This window comes from Pristis pectinata, chromosome 9 (genome assembly GCF_009764475.1).
Source record: "Pristis pectinata isolate sPriPec2 chromosome 9, sPriPec2.1.pri, whole genome shotgun sequence".
In the NCBI taxonomy this organism is placed as follows: Eukaryota; Metazoa; Chordata; class Chondrichthyes; order Rhinopristiformes; family Pristidae; genus Pristis; species Pristis pectinata.
In genome coordinates, this window is record NC_067413.1 from 95,956,873 (window position 1) to 95,976,982 (window position 20,110).

General features: G+C 43.5%; 1 protein-coding gene and 1 long non-coding RNA gene across 2 annotated transcripts in view; one reads left to right on the top strand and one right to left on the bottom strand.

The window, feature by feature from the left end:
* The window catches only part of vps41 (VPS41 subunit of HOPS complex), a 172,730-nt gene that overhangs the window by 75,287 nt on the left and 77,333 nt on the right, over nt 1–20,110 (bottom strand). The window contains exons 6-7 of the mRNA XM_052023137.1: nt 10,349–10,411; nt 6,505–6,570 (exon numbers count right to left, since the gene is read on the bottom strand). Coding sequence (XP_051879097.1) covers nt 6,505–6,570; nt 10,349–10,411 — 129 coding nt within the window. The remainder of the gene's footprint in view (nt 1–6,504; nt 6,571–10,348; nt 10,412–20,110) is intronic.
* LOC127574276 (uncharacterized) overlaps nt 1–20,110 on the top strand; it is a 44,021-nt gene that overhangs the window by 4,219 nt on the left and 19,692 nt on the right. Inside the window, exon 2 of the long non-coding RNA XR_007956893.1 lies at nt 2,127–2,380. This is a non-coding gene — a long non-coding RNA (uncharacterized LOC127574276). The remainder of the gene's footprint in view (nt 1–2,126; nt 2,381–20,110) is intronic.

Sequence of the window (20,110 nt, forward strand, 5' to 3'; positions counted from 1 at the left end):
TCTCTCTGCCTCCATCTATCATTCACCTGCCACTGTCTCCTAACTCCATCCACACTCCCCTCCCCAGCACTACCTACCTGTCATCTTACACCCCTCCTCAGTCCATCAATCATCTCGGAATCCTTTCTCACCACTCCCATTCTCCTCTTTATACTGGCCGTCTCCCCTCTCTGCTCTCAGTCCTGATGCAGGGTCTTGACCCGAAACGTCGACAATTCCTTTCCCCCCCACAGATGCTGCTCGACCCGCTGAGTCCCTCCAGCACATTGTGTGTTACTACAATAATGGTTTTGTTACTTAAAATGCAGGGAATTATGGCAGAGGTGTTACATAACCACTGTGTTTTTCTAACACAGACTTTTTCCAGTGTTTAAGATAGCAGAATGGGACACACATCAGTGTGTGACAACTGTATTTAATTTTAAAAGAGGCACAATTGAAAATAGACTACAATTTTATAATTAGCTATGGTTTGGTTGCCTCCAAGTCAGAAGGTCTTGGTTCAAGTCCAACTTGCAAGTTTACTAACAGTGCTTTACTCAACTAAAGAACTTAGGAGAGACAAGTATCTACATACAAAAGGCAGTTTTTCTTGTGTCTTTCTCCCTAAACACTTTGCAAGACATACTCATGAGCTGTTACTCACATGCTACAATCCTGCAGTGAGCATCTCCCAGCCATCTTCTGTGGAGTCTTGTAGAACAAGGCCTCACATGACTCATTAGTTTGAACTGCACTGCCTCAGGATCGATGGTTCGCTCCCGAATCAAGTTGAAACACTTGGTTATCCTTGCACCACCAATATCTTGGTGCAGATACATCTGGGGTGTGTTCCTGTCCTCCTCTGACACCACGTATATTGTGTTGAACTGGAATGCCAAATCTGACCCATCCCTGTCCCTGCACCGGTCATCTTTTCCACTCTGTGAACCTCCGATGTCCTCTTCATCGTGCACTGTTTGTAGAAATTATTTTCCATTCCACATTGCACTTTCTCCCAATCACTGAGAATTTCTTCTTCACCAACTCATTCTGATGTCCACTATACCTGCAACATCTAAATTACCTTGGCTGTGCTTTCCCCATTCTACCTTTGGTCTCACTACACATACTTCCTCCTGTTGGCTAACTAACATTTCCAGCCAGGCTTTGGACAGCTGCAAAGCTTTGCGTGACTGCATACACGTGTCCATATACTTCTGTCTTCCTCACTTCTGCAGATTGGACCCACAGACATCACAAACAATCCAAAATCTATGTATCTGCAGTAATCTGTCAACAGCACCATTAATAAAATATCAGAACATTCTCTCTCCTGATTGTGAGAAAAGAACATGCAAATGTTTGCCTTCTAGATGGCTGCATGGTAGTGTCATGCATCTAATGCATTCTTCAAGGATTCTTTTGAGGGCTTTATGGTGCAGTACAATTCTCTTCTCTTGAGGGCAATGGGATAAAATGGCATTATTACTTATTAGCACCATAGAAGAAAGCATCCTATCTGGATGTATCACAGCTTGGTACGACAATTGCTCTGCCCAGGACCGCAAGAAACTGCAGAGAGTTGTGGACACAGCCCAGCGCGTCACGGAAACCAGCCTCCCCTCCTTGGACTCAGTCTATACCTCTCATTGTCTTGGTGTAGCAGCCAGCATAATCAAAGACCCCACCCACCTGGGTCATTCTCTCTCCTCTCCTCTTCCATCAGGTAGAAGATACAGAAGCCTGAGGGCATGTACCACCAAGCTTAAGGACAGCTTCTATCCCACTGTGATAAAACTATTGAACAGTTCCCTTATACGATGAGATGGACTCTGACCTCACAATCTACCTTGTTGTGACCTTACACCTTATTGCACTGCACTTTCTCTGTAGTTGTGACACTTTACTCTGTACTGTTATTGTTTTTACCTGTACTACATCAATGCACTCTGTACTAACTCAATGTAACTGCACTGTGTAATGAATTGACCTGTACGATCTGTATGCAAGACAAGTTTTTCACTGTACCTCGGTACAAGTGACAACAATAAACCAATACTTCCATCTGTTCTGGTTTATTTTATATATCCAGTTCAACAAATAGTGGTCAAATTTTCACTCGTATGTCTCCTTTCTTTATTCAGGGAACTTACCCAGAGATCCAGCTTCTTGGGCATCTTAATTTGTTCTATGGTGCACACTCTGAATTGAACCACACAGCTTGCCGGCTCCCAGCACATCCATATGTTTCATTACTTGTCAGGGATTCAGGCACAGCATCTGAATTTCATAACTTTACCAACCAGTACTTCTGACACCATGCATCAGTACCAGCCGTCCTCAGAGAGTGATAAGCTAAACTAACAAAGTGCCTCACTAAACAGAAGAAGGTACAGAGGTAAGTGTTATTTATCTACTCTGTGCCATCTGCACACACAGACAAGCAGGCAGCTTCTCTACAGGGAGACAGACTTTCTGGAACCTTCCCTTTAAACATTGTTGGAATATATACAGAAAACTGCTCTGCTAGTTAGGACTGAAATGACCAAGATATGCTGGAATCCTTAAAGTTAGGACTGAAATGACCAAGATATGCTGGAATCCTTAAAGGGATACATGCTCAAAATTACAGGTGCCATACTTTTTCTATGCACCACAATAGCAAGTACACTTTAAGAGCTTTTCACTGATTATAGTGTGGTTTGGATCATATTGAAAAGGACATGAAAGATGCAAAATAAACACAACTTTTTAAAGTAAATTGTCACTTTGAGCCATTTGACTGGCATGTCTTGTAGCATCCCCAAACCTCCAATCCCAATTAACAATAACTTATTGCCAATACATTGTTATCTGAACAAAATGTTGTTGATTTTGACTTTGGGGAAGAGGTTTGTCTTGCATTGTTTGACTCTTCATAACTTGAACACAGCAGCAATATTACACAGTTTCAGTGAAACGCGTCATGGATATAATTCAGAGACATGCAAAGACAAGCTAATGCAGGAGGAACAAATCCTGGAAGTGCATGTATACACAAGTGCTGCAACTCAGCCATGAATGGACACTGTAAGCTGGGTGAGAGGAACATCTACTGAATGGAAAAGCTTGGCAGGCATGGTAATGTAGCGGTTAGCGTAACGCTATTACAGCGTCAGCGACCCGGGTTCAATTCCCGCCACCGTCTGTAAGGAGTTTGTACGTTTTCCCCATGTCTGCGTGGGTTTCCTCCCACATTCCACAGACGTATGGGTTAGGAAGTTGTGGGCATGCTAAGTTGGCGCCGGAAGCGTGGCAACACTTGCGGGCTGCCCCCAGAACACTCTATGCAAAGATGCATTTCACTGTGTGTTTTGATGTACATGTGACTAATAAAGATATCTTATAACTAAGTGTTCTATTTAACTAAAGAACTTAAGAGAGACCTCCCTCTGCGACTGGATCCTCGACTTCCTTATAGAGAGACAACAGCCAGTGTGGATCAGCAATAACATCTCCTCCTCGCTATCAACACAGGTGCACCTCAAGGACGCGTGCTTAGCCCACTGCTCTACTCTCTCTACACTCATGACTGTGTGGCTAGGCACAGCTCAAACGCCATCTATAAATTCGCCGATGGCACCAGTGCTGTTGGTAAAATCTCAGATGGCGATGAGGAGGCATGCAAGAGTGAGATAGTTTAGCTGGTTAAGTGGTGTTGCAACAACAACCTCACACACGACGTCAGCAAGACCAAGGAATTGATTGTGGACCTCAGTCTTCATTGAGGGGTCAGCGGTGGAAAGGGTTACAGCTTCAAGTTCCTGAGTGTCAACATCTCAGAGGATCTATCCTGGGCCCAACACATTGATGCCATCACGAAGAAGGCACACCAGTGGCTCTACTTCGTTAGAAGTTTGAGGAGATTTGGTATGTCACCAAAGACTCTTGCAAATTTCTACAGATGTACGGTGGAGAGTATCCTGACTGGTTGCATCACAGCCTGGTATGGAGGCTCCAATGTGCAGGATTGCAAGAGGCTACAAAGGGTTGTAGACTCAGCCAGCTCCATCGTGGGTACAACACACAGACGGCCAAGCCGATCTGTAAGGGGACCTATTCTCTCCCTAGCCACCCTTATACTCTTAATATACCTATAGAATCTCTTGGGATTTTGCCTCACCTTGCCTGCCAGATCCCTCTTATATCCTCTTTTTGCCCTCCTAACTTCTCTCTTCTGTGCACTCCTACACTTCTTGTAGTCAGCAAGAGATTCACTGGTTCCCAATTGCTATTGCACAGTGTATGCCTCTCTCTTTTTCTTAACCAGAGCCTCAATATCTCTCATCAACCAGGGTTCCCAAAGCCTGCCAGCCTTGCCCCTCATACTGACAGGAACATGCAGGCCCTGAACTCTTGACAACATACTTTTAAAGGCCTCCCACATGGCAGATGCTTCTTACCCTGCAAACAATCTCGGCCAATCAACCTCTGCAAGATCCCACCGAATGGCTCCAAACTTTGCTCCGTCCCAGTTCAGAACGTTAACCTGTGAACCTTTTCCATAACTATTTTAAAACTAATAGAACTGTAGTCACTGGACCCAAAGTGCTCGCCGACAGACACTTCTGTCACTTGTCCTACCTCATTCCCCAGGATGAGGTCCAGTGTTGCACCCTCTCTAGTAGGTCCCTCTATATATTGATAAAGGAAGCATTCTTGGACATACTTCACAAATTCCACTCCATCCAAGCCTTTTACACTATGGTTGGCCCAGTCAATATTAAGGAAGTTAAAATCTCCCACCAATACCACCCTATTATGTTTACAACTAGCTGCAATCTCTGTACATATCTGCTCCTCCAATTCCTGCTGACTACTGGGGGGCCTATAATACAATTCCATCAGAGTGACCATCCCCTTCTTGTTTCTAAGTTCTATCCATATGGCCTCACTGGACGATCCCCCAAGAATATCCTCCCTAAGGACCATTGTTATGTCCTCTTTTGTCTTTCATCAAGAAGGCGACTCCCCCTCCTCTCTCACCTGTACCTCTGTCACACCTGTAGCATCTGCATCCTGGAACACTGAGCCGCCAGTCCTGCCCTTCCCTCAGCCATGTTTCCGTTATGGCTATGATATGAATAGAGTGGACAACCTGCACCTTTTCCCAGGGTGGCAATGGCCTATGCCAGAGAACATCCTTTTAAGGTCAGAGGAGGATGTTTAGGGGAAATGCCAGAGGTAGGTTTTTTTTTCCCACACAGAGGGTGGTGGGTGCCTGGAACACACTGCCAGGGATGGTGGTAGAGCCTGATACAATAGGGACATATAAAATCTTAGACAGGCACATGGATGTAAGAAAAATGGAGGGAAGGGTTAGATTGAACAGGGAGTAGGTGTTTTTATAGGTCGGCACAACATTGTGGGCTGAAGGGCCCATACTGCGCTGTACTGTACTATGTCTGTCTATGATATCCCAGTCCCCGGAGCCAATCCATGCCCTGAGTTCATTCGCCTTACCTCTTGCAGTGAAATAAATGTAGTGTAAACCAATGGTCTTTCCTCTCACTTGACTGTGCTCCTGTCTATCCTGATGACTCAACTTGCTCTCATTGGCTACTGTACTATCCCCTGATTTTTTCATCAGCCACTCTACTGTCAGGGCTCCAACGCCCTGCCACTCTAGTTTAAACCCTCCCAAGGAGCACCAGCAAATCCCCCAGCCAGGATATTGGTTTTCCCCTCCAGTTCAGTAGTCTCAGCACACTGACCTTATAGATACACCTCTCCATGCCTTTGACCACAGCAAAACTTTCATTCCCTGCCTCCCCTTGTCCAAGTGTTCAGCTGCTGAGGCCAGTTTCACTCTTTACTTTCCTCGTCAAGCCTTTCAGTCTTGTCACTTCCCTTATCTTAAATATCCCCTTTAAATGCATTCCTTGACCAAGTTTTTGAAACTTCCAAAATCTTTTCTTCCTTGGATTAGCATTTGTTTTTCTTATACACTTGTAAGGGTTCAGTTTTAGGACCAGTACAAATGAAAATAGGGCTCACTTATTAGAGGACTGTTGGAAGAATTACTAATAGTATTAACTCTGTTCCTTTGACAAACATCTAACAAATTAAGTTGTGCATCCTCCATATGTTATTATTTTATCTACAAATTTGCTGCAAAACCTTACAGCACAGAAGACTGCATAATTGAAACATCTGTACAAAAGGTCAATGATGACGTAACAAAACTACTGGAGTATTATTAGGAGTTGTATTTGTTACTTCTGCCTCACCAATTGTCCATTTTTAAATCTCCCAAAGATAACTATCTTCCAACAAGCATCTGTCCAACCTTATGTTCCTTACTCATTGGTCTGTTTTCTTGTGTGTAATGTGCACTATAAAAACGCCAGTTTCGTTGCAGCATGATTAACAATGTTTTCACTTGAAAAGCACCTATTAACTCGACATAGATATTACTGCTCTGTAGTTCAGTTGTTCCTGGCACATTTAGTAAAAATCAAAGAGATAGATCAACATGCTTACCTTATTTGATCCTGTGATGAATTGCTTGCTGCTTGATCTGCCAAACTGTGGGTGAAGAGCCACTATCTAAAATATAAGTGAAGACAAAATACAACTGAGAATGGCTAATAGTCCTTGTAGAGCACAGATTTTCTTTGGTTCATTCTCAGGATGTGGACTTCACTGAGACTTCTGCCAACCACAACTAACCTGAGAGATTTGTGATGGACCATTTGGTGAAGGAGTTCCCAGAGAGGGAATTTGGGGATTGTACAAGGAATGACGCATCTTTGGTTCAATAAGGATTGTATACCTTTAGTGGGCTGCTTATTGCAATACTTCCCCCACTTGTGCTTCAAATACTCCTCTCTAAACAACCCCCGGTCATCACAATTACGGAAATCTGGCTACACTGAATCCACTTGAGAGCAACAAGACCAAGATATCTGTGGTCTAAACTGGGCGTACATCCTTATGGATTTTAACTATAATAAATTTGCTTTCAGCAGTCTCTGTGGCTCTCTCTATTCATGACTGGTTTAGAGAGAGAGTTTTTAAAAAAGCCATTAAATATATAAGTCACTTGATGTGTCATTTATAAAGAGTGACAATTTGTATATCAGTTTCAGATACACCTTCAAAATGCTCATTCACCCATCAGCTAACAGATTTTTCTGCAATATGGGTGCCGTCAGAGAAAAACGTCTCTTACACTGTTCAAATTAGTCCCGAATCCATTCAGCAAGCAAGGGGTTAGAGAAGCAAACTTTACTTCTATAACCAATTACTGCTATGTGAGGTATGTATATGAGCAGGAGATTGATGTTTACAGAATTTTCTTGAATTAATCACCAAATTACAAGCCTTTTCCATTACGACACAGTGGTTACAAATTAGCTTTGCTTCAATAGATTTCCAGCTTTTCACAAGATTGAAAATCGATAAAACTCTTACAAGCCTCAGGGGTACAATGATGAATGGCAGACGCAAGCTCCTTCCAAAAAATTCCTAACATAGGGAGGTTCCAAATTCAATTGCTTTGATCTGTGTACCCATTAGCAAGGAGGGGAGGCAAAAGAAGAACTTTAGCCAATTTGCACCATTCGGCTTACTGTCTAACATATGGAACAGCAAGAAATGTGATGAATACACATGGCAGGACATTTTAACATTGGCATTTGCCTATTCAAATCTCACTTTATCACTTGCTGTCTGCACTTCTTAAAAGTCAAACCATTAAAAATATTAATGATTAACTGACAAATTGTGTTGAGATGGTTGGTAGAGGGTGTTGTCATGAATGGCTTTCCACCGAAGACCTGGGTTTGAATTCCATCAGACATGTAGCAAAACATGCACTTCTCACGGATTCTGCAAACATTGTGTGTTTGAAAACTCTTGGTGCTGAACCAAGGACATGTGGCAACTAGAAATAACTTAGAACACATTAAACTGGAGAATGAGTCGGGCAATCAGCCCTCGAGCCTTCTCTGCCAACCAGGACTTTTTCCCAGAGCGACAATGGCTAACACGAGGGGACATAATTTTAAGGTGATTGGAGGAAGGTATAAGGGGGGATGTCAGGGGTAAATTTTTTTACACAGAGAGCGGTGGGTGCGTGGAACGCACTGCCAGCAGAGGTTGTGGGGACAGATACATTAGGGACATTTAAGAGACTCTTAGATAGCCACATGAATGATAGAGAAATGGAGGGCTATGTGGGAGGGAAGGGTTAGATAGATCTTAGAGCAGGATAAAATATCGGCACAACATCGTGGGCCAAAGGGCCTGTACTGTGCTGTAATGTTCTATGTTCAATATGATCATGGCTGATCCAATCTTGGCCTCAACACCATTTTCTTGTTCTCTTCTCATACCCTTGACTCCCATTGGTGGTGATTGAGGCTGGCACTTCAGTTCAGCTTCATTAATGACCTTCCTTGCATCTTAAAGTCAGAAGTGGGGATGTTCGATGGTGATTGGACAATGTTCAATTTTATTTGAAACTCCTCAGTAAGTGAAGCAGTCCATGCTCGTGTGCAGCAAGTAAGTGGCAAGTACAGTAAAACTTCAATAATCCAGTGTGCGTGGGACTGTGGCTGTGCTGGACTAGTAAATTTTCCAGACTATTGGATCTTGATTCTATAAATACCCAAACAAACTTTTATTTCACTTTACATGTTACACAGTAGGATAATAAGTTTTCCAGTGAACCTGGTGAATTTAAAGGGAGTGGGAAATACACGAGCCTCTGGACTAGCCACACACTCAACCCGCAGTCTGCTTCCCAACCCGGCCACACTGTGCTCTCCCGCCTCTGGCTACAGAACCACTTGCACTCTGCACTCCTGGGTCACAGTCCAGACTAATGAATGGCCCAGATGCCAGAACATCAGGATTTCAGAACAATTGGATGCTGGATTATCAGGAACCTTACTGTAACTTTTGCTCCATAAAAGCTAGTCAATGACCCTCTCCAATAAGAGAGAGTCTAACCACATGCATTTGATATTCCAAGGCATTACCATCATCGAGTCCACCATCAACTTGCAGGGGTCACCACTGATCAGAAACTAATCTGGACTAGCCAGGTAAATATCTTGCCTATAAGACCAGGTTGGAGGCTGTGTATCCTGAGGTGAGTGACTCACCTCCTGATACCCCAAGGCCTTTCTGCCTTCTACAAAGCACAAGTCAGGAGCTCGATGGAATATTCACTCCCTGCCCAGATGAGTACAGTGTCCAGAACTCGCAAAAAGTTCAGCACAATCCAGGAAAAGCAGCCCACTTTATTGGCACCCCATCAGCCAACCTAAATGTTGACCGCCGCCCAACACTGGTAAACAGTGGCTGCAGTTACAAAATACATTGCAGTTACTTGCCCAGGCTACTCCGACAGCACCTTTCAACCTCATGAAGCCTATCGCCAGAAGGACAAGGGTAGCAGGTGCACGGGTAAGATCTCCTCAAAGATGCACATCATCCTTACTTGGAAAGATATTGCTGGTCCAATCATTGAGGGAGAGTGATACATTGTCAGAGAAGCAAAGAGACTGCCGATGTCTGTGGACGCAAAGGGATAGTTGATGCGTTGGGTCAAGATCCTGCATCACGTCTGGCAACAGTTTGCTTTTTGCTTCAGACCACAGCATCTGCAATGTCTTGTGTCTCCACTGGCACAGGGTGACCTTTCAGTCCTGCTGTTCAACCCAGTGGACCAATAGACTGGAAGGCTGCTCTGGTTTAACCAAGATGCATTACATCCCACTTGTCCGAGTTAAATTCCATCAGCCGTTCCTTGGCCCACTTTCCCAGTTGATCTAGATCCTGTTGTAACCTTAGACCACCTTCTTCACTGTCCACCACACCACCAATGTTGGTGTCATCCACAAACTTACTAACCATGCCACCTACATTCTCATCCCAATCATTAATATATATGACAGATATCAGCTGACCCAGCACCAATCCCTGCAGCACACCACTGGTCACAGGCCTCCAGTCTGAGAAACAACCCTCCACTAGCACCCTCTGGCTCTTTCCACCAAGCCAATGTTGTATCCAGTTGGCCAGCTCACCCTGGATCCCAAGAAATCTCCCCTTCCAGACCAGTCTGCAATGTAGGACCTCGTCAAAAGCCTTGCTAAGGTCCACGTAGACAATGTCCACCGCCCTACCCTCACCAGTCTCCAGCTCTGAACCAATCCAAAACCAAAGTATGAAGTCTATCTTCACAGCTCATGCTCCTGTGCCAGAGCTCATCTTTGCTGCTTTCTATATCTTGTGAGTTGCTATAATGTTTACCTTTAAATCTCTCTTTCAACAATCCAATATTAATTTGCAGATTTTGTTTTAATACACTTACTTTGATAGGACAGTCAAAGCTTTCATGAAATCCTTCTCTGGTGTACAATCCAACCACCTGGACCTGTTTGGTAAGCAAAAAGCATGGTCACAAAACTAAAAAAAGACACAGGAAACCCCACAAGAAGACAATTCAATATAAGCATCCAGTGTCATAAGTAAAAGTAGAATGTGCACAGCTACTGAGTCAAAATCTTAATACCTTTACAGACTAAACAGAGGTCAGTAAATAATATTTTGGCAGAACTGTCGTGATGTTGGATCTGCATAAGATATTCACCTGTATTCTCTATTTGCAGCTGTTATAGGAGCTGCTGTGCATTTCCCAACATTCTCTGAGTAATCAAAGCTCTCTTAAGAATTAACTTCAATGGAAGGCCCATTATTCCGTCTCTTGAAGTACTGAAGATAAAACATTAAATTCTAAGCCTTCGTCTAATGCAAATGTTTAAATTACGCATGGAGTGTATGATTTTCCCTCATATAATCAATTTGAATATTCTATTTGAACCTCCCAACCCCTCCCCTTCCCCCCGCCCTCTCCTATTGATCGTCCTCCAATCCCTCCTATTTTTTGTCTCTTTTCCCATACATCACCTCCACCCCCACCCCCCCCCCCAACCATTCCAGTGCCCCTATCATCCATTTTCATCCCCCTCCCCATTCTGGTTCCATCCACTCACTACCCACATATTTTACCCACCAGCTCTCCCCCCTCCCCCATCTGATCATGGTTCCATCCGCACTTCACCTCTCCCCCAATGGTTCCCATTTTCACCCACCTTACTTATCAGGTTCCAGCACTGGTAGCCTTTGTGTTCCCTCATATCACCCTCCAGCAACTCTGTCCACCTTCAACTCTCCCCTCCCCTTCCTGGCTCCATCTTTTTGCTCTTGTCTGACAGGAATACTGAAGATTGTACAGGTTTAGGTAAAGTAGACAAAGAAAAGCTGCCCCCAATAGCTGATGGTACAAGGACTAGGAAACAAGATTTGGGATGTGAGGAAGGCTTTTTCTTAAATCCAATGACTGGTAATGACCTGGAGATCGCTGCTTGTGAGGGTGATTAAAGAGGTGACAAACTATGATTCCAAATGGACATTTTATAGATTGTTGAGGGAAATTACTTTCCAGGGCTATGGGAATAGAATTTGGATGTGGAAATGACCAATTTGCTCCACAGAGTATAGGTTTGGAGTTGACAGGCCAAAAGCCCTCCTTGTGAACTGTACAAGCTCTGACTTAATTGGGCTGAGATGTTTCAGTGCCCAACGATCAATAAACCAGTCACAATTGATAGCTGAATTCTGAAACACTGGATCCCACTGCTGATCACATTCTGGCTAAACGGTCATTGATTTGATTGGGAAATACAGAACAAATCCGTTAAGTGCGATTCCCTACCCTAGCTCTCAGACATTTCTTTCTGACTAGTTCTGGAACAATATTGGCAGGGTAAAAGAGCAGGTTGCTGATCACAAAACTTAGTTCAGAGTGCCTGGACACAAAAAAGAGAAAGGAAACAAAACTTCACCAACAAGTCATCTTTGATTGTCAACATGGCTAAGTAGTAGGGCAGGCAATGGTAGTGTAGCGGTTAGCATTACGTTATTACAGCGCCGGCGACCCGGGTTCAATTCCCGCCACTGTCTGTAAGGAGTTTGTACGTTCTCCCCGTGTCTGCGCAGGTTTCTTCCGGGTGCTCCGGTTTCCTCCCACATTCCAAAGACGTACGGGTTAGGAAGTTGTGGGCGTGCTATGTTGGCGCCGGAAGCGTGGCGACACTTGCGGGCTGCCCCCAGAACACTCTACGCAAACGATGCATTTCACTGTGTGTTTCGATGTACACGTGACTAAAAAAGAGATCTGATCTCAGTAGTAATCTCACCTCTGACTCAAGATGATTGCAGGTTCAGGGCATACCATGGACTTGCAGATCAAGTTTGACACTTCAAACGAAGAATCATAGAGTCGCAGAGCAATACCGCTGAGTACAGGCCCTTCGGCCCAACCAGTCCATGCCGACCACCCATCTAGTCCCAATTTCCTGCGTTCGGCCCATATTCCTCTAAGCCCCGCCCCTGCACATACCTATCCAAGTGCTTCTTAAATGATACTATTGTACCTGCCTCAACCACTTCCTGTTGTTATGTGTCATGTCAAGATCTAACAGCGACTTCAGTCATCAGATTCTAAGTATCATTGGCTATTGAATGCATTGTCTTGTTTCATTGCTGCATCAGTAGAAATGCCATAATTCTGATGAAACCATGACTTAGTTCCCCTTTCAGATACGAATAAGATACTCAAAGATACGCATTGAGGTTTTTTCTATCTGGTATTCCCCTCTCAATCAACATGACTGTTTCATTTGATGTAACGATGAAACCTCTTGTAGAAATTAAACTGGAGGATGAAAACTAACCCTTTTGGGGCAAAGACCTAGGGAACCCATAATTAATGAAATCTAACATCTGCCCAACTTGGCTCAGTTGGAGCAGTGATATTTGCAAGTCAGAGGGTCATGTTTGACCATGTAACCCCAGCTGACAATTCATTGAAGTACTAAATGAATGCTGAACTATTGGACTACAACCTCTACTTCTTACAGCAGTATTTTTGTCTGATGCAATTTTTCTTTTATACACATTGGCCACAACAGGGGAACAGAAGACTGCAGATGCTGGAATCTGGAGCAACAATGTGCTGGAGAAACTCAGCAGATCCAGCAGCATTTGTGGGAGGAAGGGAATTGTCGACATTTCAAGTCGAAACCCCATGCAAATTTTTAAAGACACTTATTAACAGGGTTTGCATGAGTGAAAGAACCTCAGCTAAACTGTTAATGATGCAAAAGTATGATGCAAACTGATGACGATGACTCTAAGATTACCGCAGGGATAAGTCAGATTCTTTGATCAAAAATTCTTGAAAACTGCCTTCTACTAACTGACAAATCACCTCATCCACGTGAACTGAGAACTGATGGACATAGGGAAAAATGTTTTTTGTGCTGCAGCCTAATTATGAAATCCCCCTGATATGTGTGTAACTACCATAGGACTGCTAATCTAATGATTTTTGTGACACAAGGTAAATTAAATGAGGGCATTTGATATGGAAGATGAACTCCACTCTGCCTCTGATAAAAAGATGCATTGTCAGCAAAGTTGGAGACCCTGGAATAAAGGAGGAAATGACAGGGTGAATAAATTGTCTTAGAAAGGGAAAACAAACTGGGGTGAAATTCATTTTCAGTCCAAAGAAGTAGTATTCCCCAGGGAATTCCCCAACTAGATTCACTGCTTCTCCTTGCAAACTATGTGTGGGTACCTGGGCTTCATGGAAGCAAAGAGTAGAAAAGTGAAAACCTTTATAAAATACTGGTTCAACCACAAAGCAAACATTGCATTCAATTCTGATCGTGGTATTTTAGAAAGGATATGAAGATCCTGAAGAGGATGAAGAAAAGATTTATCATTATAGCTCTTGGCACGAGGACTTCATGTTACAAGGAAAGATGAGAGAAGACGAAATTGTTTGCAGAGCAGAGAAGTTCAGTTGGAATCTTGCTTTAGACTGGAGTCACAACCAGTGCTAACAGACAGACTGACACCAGGAACAGGGAGAGAGAGAAGACTGTAGAGGAGGCTGTCAAACACATGGGGCTCCCTCCGGCTCTGTATTAGATCGATTGATTGATTGGTTGACAAGTATTTTTTCCTTCTGTATTTTAGTAACATGGTTAATGAGTAGACGTTATATAATCCTAATAAAGTAGTTCTTTCTAACCTTGAACACCTGTACAGTGCCTCCTTTGTTTGTGACTACCTCTTGCTGCTGAATCAGGAAAGAACAAGGAATGAATTTTAAAATATTTCATGACAATTAGTGTAATTGTCACAGTAGTGTATGGGCAGGCGCGGTAGCGTAGTGGTTAGCGTAACACTATTACAGCGCCAGCGACCTGGGTTCAATTCCGGCTGCTGTCTGTAAGCAGTTTGTACGTTCTCCTCGTGTCTGCATGGGTTTCCTCCGGGTGTTCCGGTTTTCTCCCACATTCCAAGGACGTACGGGTTAGGAAGTTGTGGGCATGTTATGTTGGCGCTGGAAGCGTGGCGACACTTGCAGTCTGCCCCAGAACACTCTACGCAAAAAGATGCACTTCACTGTGTGCTTCGATGTACATGTGACTAATAAAGAAATCTTATCTTATCAAAAAGATGGATGCTCGATAATCAGGAAGGACTTGGTGGGTAGAAAGACCTGTTCCTGAGATATGTGGCTCCAAATACCTTTTTATGCAGCAAATGATTAATATCTGGAATGCACTGGATGCAGATTTAATGGTGACCATTAGAGAGAATTGGAAGGCCAAGGGTAAAGGCCGGGAGAGAGCCAGTGGTTGCATTGTTCCTGCAGAGACCCAGTGTGGACTCTAAGAACTAAATAACCATCTTATAAACTATTTTATGAATGGAGCCACATGGAGGGGAGTAAATGGACAGTTTTCATCTTTATTTGAAGACCTGTTTTCAGACAGATGCTCTACCACAAGGGTCAAGTGAAGCAGAGACTGCAGCATCTTTTGAAAGGCAATTTTGTTAATATTTATCAGAAAAACTAAGGGGCAAAGGCAAGAAAATGGGATTAGTGCAGAGGACTCCAGATAAGAAAGTTAATGACTTCACTTTATGCTATGCATGTTTATACAATTATAACTCTATTAAACTTATTTTGCTAATGAATTCCTAAACACGATGGTACCTTTAACATATTAATTGCTTTGGATTATTATTCACTCGCAGTAATACTTCGGAGATCTAGTGATTAAAACTTCAAGTTGGTGCTGTATTTATGCTGAAATATCCCAATGGTGCCAAATTGTTCATCTTTACTTGTGTAGCTTCGGGTTAAACCTGACAAGCAGCATTGATTTATCCATACTTGCTTCAATCCACGCCTTTGAACTTAAGAATATATGGAACCGAATTGAACTGTTGATGCTTTGGTTCAGCACAATTAGCAATGTATCGATTAATCAATATTGATTAAGCACAGACAAACCTAAAGCACATACTGGAGTAGGTCTTTATTGCAAGATTTCAGTCTTGTAACCTTGCACTTTTTCCAAATGTACTTTGTTACCCCTGTTCCTAACTGGGCCATGCAAAAGAAATGTGGGGAGCGATTAAGAATAGCCTTGCAAATACAAGTATGGAAATTATAAATTGCAATTAAGCCGTAGCTGTTAAATATAATGCAGACAATAGATCAACCACTCCACTTACTTACTTGAATCTTCTGTGGACTCTTTTTGTGGACAGTTCTGTGGAGAGCCGATGTTAATCACACTGTTCACAGGCTGGGCAGATTGGCAGGGGTCCCAACATTGTGAAAGGCTCGTATCAATTAAAGCTAGTCTGTACTACACAGCTTAAAGTTAGGCTGAGCCTTTAAAGAGGTGTGCATCATGGTTGGTGTAGGTGCTGAACATGACGCTGCAAAGAATCTGCCCTGGGAAACTATGAAGAAGGGCACAACCCGGCTTCAAAGCGTCCTCTGTCGACAGATGCTGTCTGGCCTCTAAGTATTTCCAGCTATTTCTGTTCTGTTTTTAGACATGGAGACAGACTTTCTGTTTCATTTGCCACTAACTTTCCAAATTTCCTAAACCCTTTGCGTAAAGACATTTCTTGGTGGAAGAAGTACATAGTAGGAGAAATATCTCAGACCCACAGTGGTTCAGGAGGTCCTCCAGGCACATGTTAAAATACCTTGGGAGTAGTTAACTCCTCACATTGATCTGCAAGACTAAGTCCTGAGGACCTGGATGCAGTGCTGCAACAGGACAATGAACTCACACTGGTGGCTACCTGGAAGTGTATCTTCAAAACACCTCAACTCAGAAGCTGCACCACCACCCTCACACTGCCCAAATCACCACCCACCTGCAATGTCCATCGATCAGGACTCATTTAACATTTATACACTTCACCTCACCCTCTTACACTTCGCACTGCTTGCTCCAGTGATGAGGTGGCACATACCTGGATGCACAGGTGACGTACAATCTTGCATTCCTCAACTCCCATAAAAGAGGTGGTGACCATTAGAAGAACAACTGCTGACTCCAGGGCCAGTGTCAGGGCTGAATCAATTGGTGGTGGCATCCTTCTGCCGAATCCTCCTTGGTATCTCCAACTCTGCCTCATCCCACACCCTCTTCAAACTTACAAGCTGCAAATGGTTTAAGCATCCACCTCCTCTCTCCATTATTTTATTCCTGTGCCATTCACTTTTCAGATACCGATGAAATGTACACTGCCCAGACTCCAGAGAGTGATGATGAAGACACACTATCACTTAATACCATATTTTTTAACCAACCACCAGTTCAAATGCTCACACAGTAGCATAGCGGTTAGCGTAACGCTATTACAGTGCCAGCGACCTGGGTTCAATTCCCGCTGCTATCCGTAAGGAGTTTGTACGTTCTCCCTGTGACCGCGTGGGTTTCCTCAGGGTGCTCCGGTTTCCTCCCACATTCCAAAGACGTACGGGTTAGGAAGTTGTGGACATGCTATGTTGGCGCCGTAAGCGTGGCGACACCTGCGGGCTGCCCCCAGCACGTTCTTAGCAATGCAAAAAGACGTATTTCACTGTGTGTTTTGATGTACATGTGACTCTTTTTCACCCAGAGAGTGGCTGGTGCATGGAATGTGCTGCCTGGGGTGGTGGTGGAGGCTGATACATTGGACAAGTTCAAGAGATTGTTAGATAAGCATATGGAGGAATTTAAGTTAGAGGGATATGTGGGAGGAAGGGGTTAGATAGTCATAGGTGTAGTTTGAAGGGCGGCACAACATAGTGGGCCGAAGGGCCTGTATTGTGTCGTATTGTTCTATGGTTCTATGGTTTAAATAAATATCTTATCTTAAGATGCATAATTTAAAGGCAGATTCTGCAAACAGTGAGAGACCAGGCACAAGTGGGTTCCATCCAGCACAAGTGGTAATAATACAAGCGCCAGCTCTCCAAATGCAAGGTTGCACAGTGCATTCTGACCAAGGTATACAGATAAGTAGTAGTTTAAAGTGGATAAAGGCTGAAGAGCATTCACAATGAAAGGTCTGGTAACTTGGGAATCCTGCCAGAAAGTCGGTGTTCAATATCAAGGAGAACGGAAAAACCCAGAACTAAACTGGTACAGTTTCATTAACCTTCTGTTGCAGTTACAATAGAGATTGTGACATCACTGCTCATCTCCTTCCTCTGCCCACAACTCTCACCTCTCCTCACACACCAACCGACTGTCCCTATCCTGACCACCTCGGGATGTTCAGGGTAGTTTTATTATCAACATTTGGGACATTGCTACAAACCATTTCAGCAAGTTTTTAAAGAAAAATGTCGGCCACCAAAACAGTTTATTCTAAGTCATCAGCAAAAGGGTAGAAAGTGTCATCGATGGCAACATCAAAAAGCAAACCTTCACCTGTAATCTGTTCTCTGGGGCTTAGTTTGGTTTGCAACAGGATTAATCAGCCCCAGATTTCAGCACAGACTTAGCCCAAAGTCAGATAGCAGAGCCAAATTCTGGAAAAGAGTCAACATTGGTTGCCCTCGACAGCAAAGCAATGTTTAACCAAATGGGACATCGATGAGATCTTGTAAAACAGTGGGCATCAGGAAATAAACACCTCGACGGTTGGGCTCAAAACGTGCAGGAAGGAAGGAAGGAAGAATTTGACAGTTCTTGAAGTCAATCATCACAGCTGTTTCTTCGATTATCTCCCTTCTATCATATTGGGTTGTTTGCCGATGAATGTGCAACGATCAATTTTATTCATGGCTTCCCAGATGATGAAGCACTCTGTGCCTGCAGCAAGGCTGAGACAACATTCCAGGAGGGGTTACTAAGTGGCAATTAATGTTGCTGCAAACCAATGTTAGCATCCTCCCCCAGGTCAACATCTCCAGCACTGAACCCCTTGTTACTCTTACTAATCCCCAGTTAGCGCATGACCACGCAGAGTGGAGAGGGCACTTTCAGAACAGCAATGAGAATCCCAGGGCCATGATTGGGAGGACCCCGAATCCCTGTGGAAGGAGTGCACCACCTCATCTGCGACCACTCGTCTGCCTGCCCCATCAGCTCCTCTATGCAAGAGTCTGTGGATTTCACATTGACTTTATTAACCACCTCAGAATTCACACAAGTGGAGTGGAAGGAAGCCATCCTCGATCCTACCCAAGAAGAATATAAGCACCAGGTTATGACCTTTTCCAACAAGAGAGTCCAACCAGCTACCCTTGATATTCAATTCTTGAGTCTCCTGAAAACATCTTGAGACCAGTATAACAGGTGGGGCTATTCGGGCACTGAAAGTGGGGTCACCATTGACCAACAACTGGACCAGCAGTATGAATACGATGGCTACAAGAACAAGTTCAGAGCCAAGGTGACTCAGCAATTGATAATCCAAACTTTTCCACCATCTACAAGACACATGTCAGGAATATGACTGGACTGGATGATTGCAGTTCCAACTATGTTCAAGACACTTGACACCATGTTGTACAGCTGTCCAAATGATGGGAACCTAACCAACTCTCTAAACATTTATTCCCTCCACTCCCTGTGTATACCATCTACAAAATGTACTGTAGTTCTTTGCCTAGGTTGCTCTGATAGTCCCCCTCAAACACACAACCTCTACCATCAAGGGCAGCAGATGCACGGGAACATCAGCACCTCCAGACTCCCCTCCACGTCCCACACCATCCTAACTTGGAAACATATTGCTGCTCCTTCATCTTTGTTGAGTCGAGATCCCGAAATTCTCCACAGGACTCAAATGATTCAAGAAGGTGGCCCATCAACGTTTCACAGGAACTTAGGAGTGGAAAATATATGTTGGCTTGTTAGCAATGCTCATATGCTGTAAAGTAAAAACTTATGAACATCATGGTCTCAGAACTCAGATAAGTAACCAGGCAAATTATTTTTTGTTCCACGGAAAAGGAAATCTTTTCTAGTCCTCAAACTATGTTTTGCTAAAAAGTGAGTCTCATCAAAAAGATGGATAATTCCAAACATGACAGAGTGCCTTCCTTGCCAGCATTATAATGGCAACGTTAATCCAATCTAACAGTTGATTAAAGGTTCATAGTCAGGAACAGTCCATTGTGGCTACCAAATACCTTTCCATTTCTGCTACTGTGCATAAGTTATTACACATAGAAACATAGAAAACCTACAGCACAATACAGGCCCTTCAGCCCACAAAGCTGTGCCGAACATGTCCCTACCTTAGAAATTACTAGGCTTACCTACAGCTCTCCATTTTTCTAAGATCCATGTACCTATCCAAAAGTCTCTTAAAAGACCCTATCGTATCCGCCTCCACCACCATTGCTGGCAGCCCATTCCATGCACTCACTAGTCTCTGAGTAAAAAAACTTACCCTTGACATCTCCTCTATACCTGCTCCCCAGCACCTTAAACCTATGTCCTCGTGTCAACCATTTCAGCCCTGGGACAAAGTCTCTGACTATCCACACGATCAATGCCTCTCATCATCTTATACACCTCTTTGTCATTAAGATCCTGCTCTAAAGCACATTACCTTAGTAAAATCTGTTGATTATTTCTAAATCTAAATGATTAATTAGACCAGGTTTTATTGAAGGTACGAAATCTCTCTGCTAAGTGCCATTTGCCAGTATTAAGAAGTTTATATAAATATTAATTTTAGA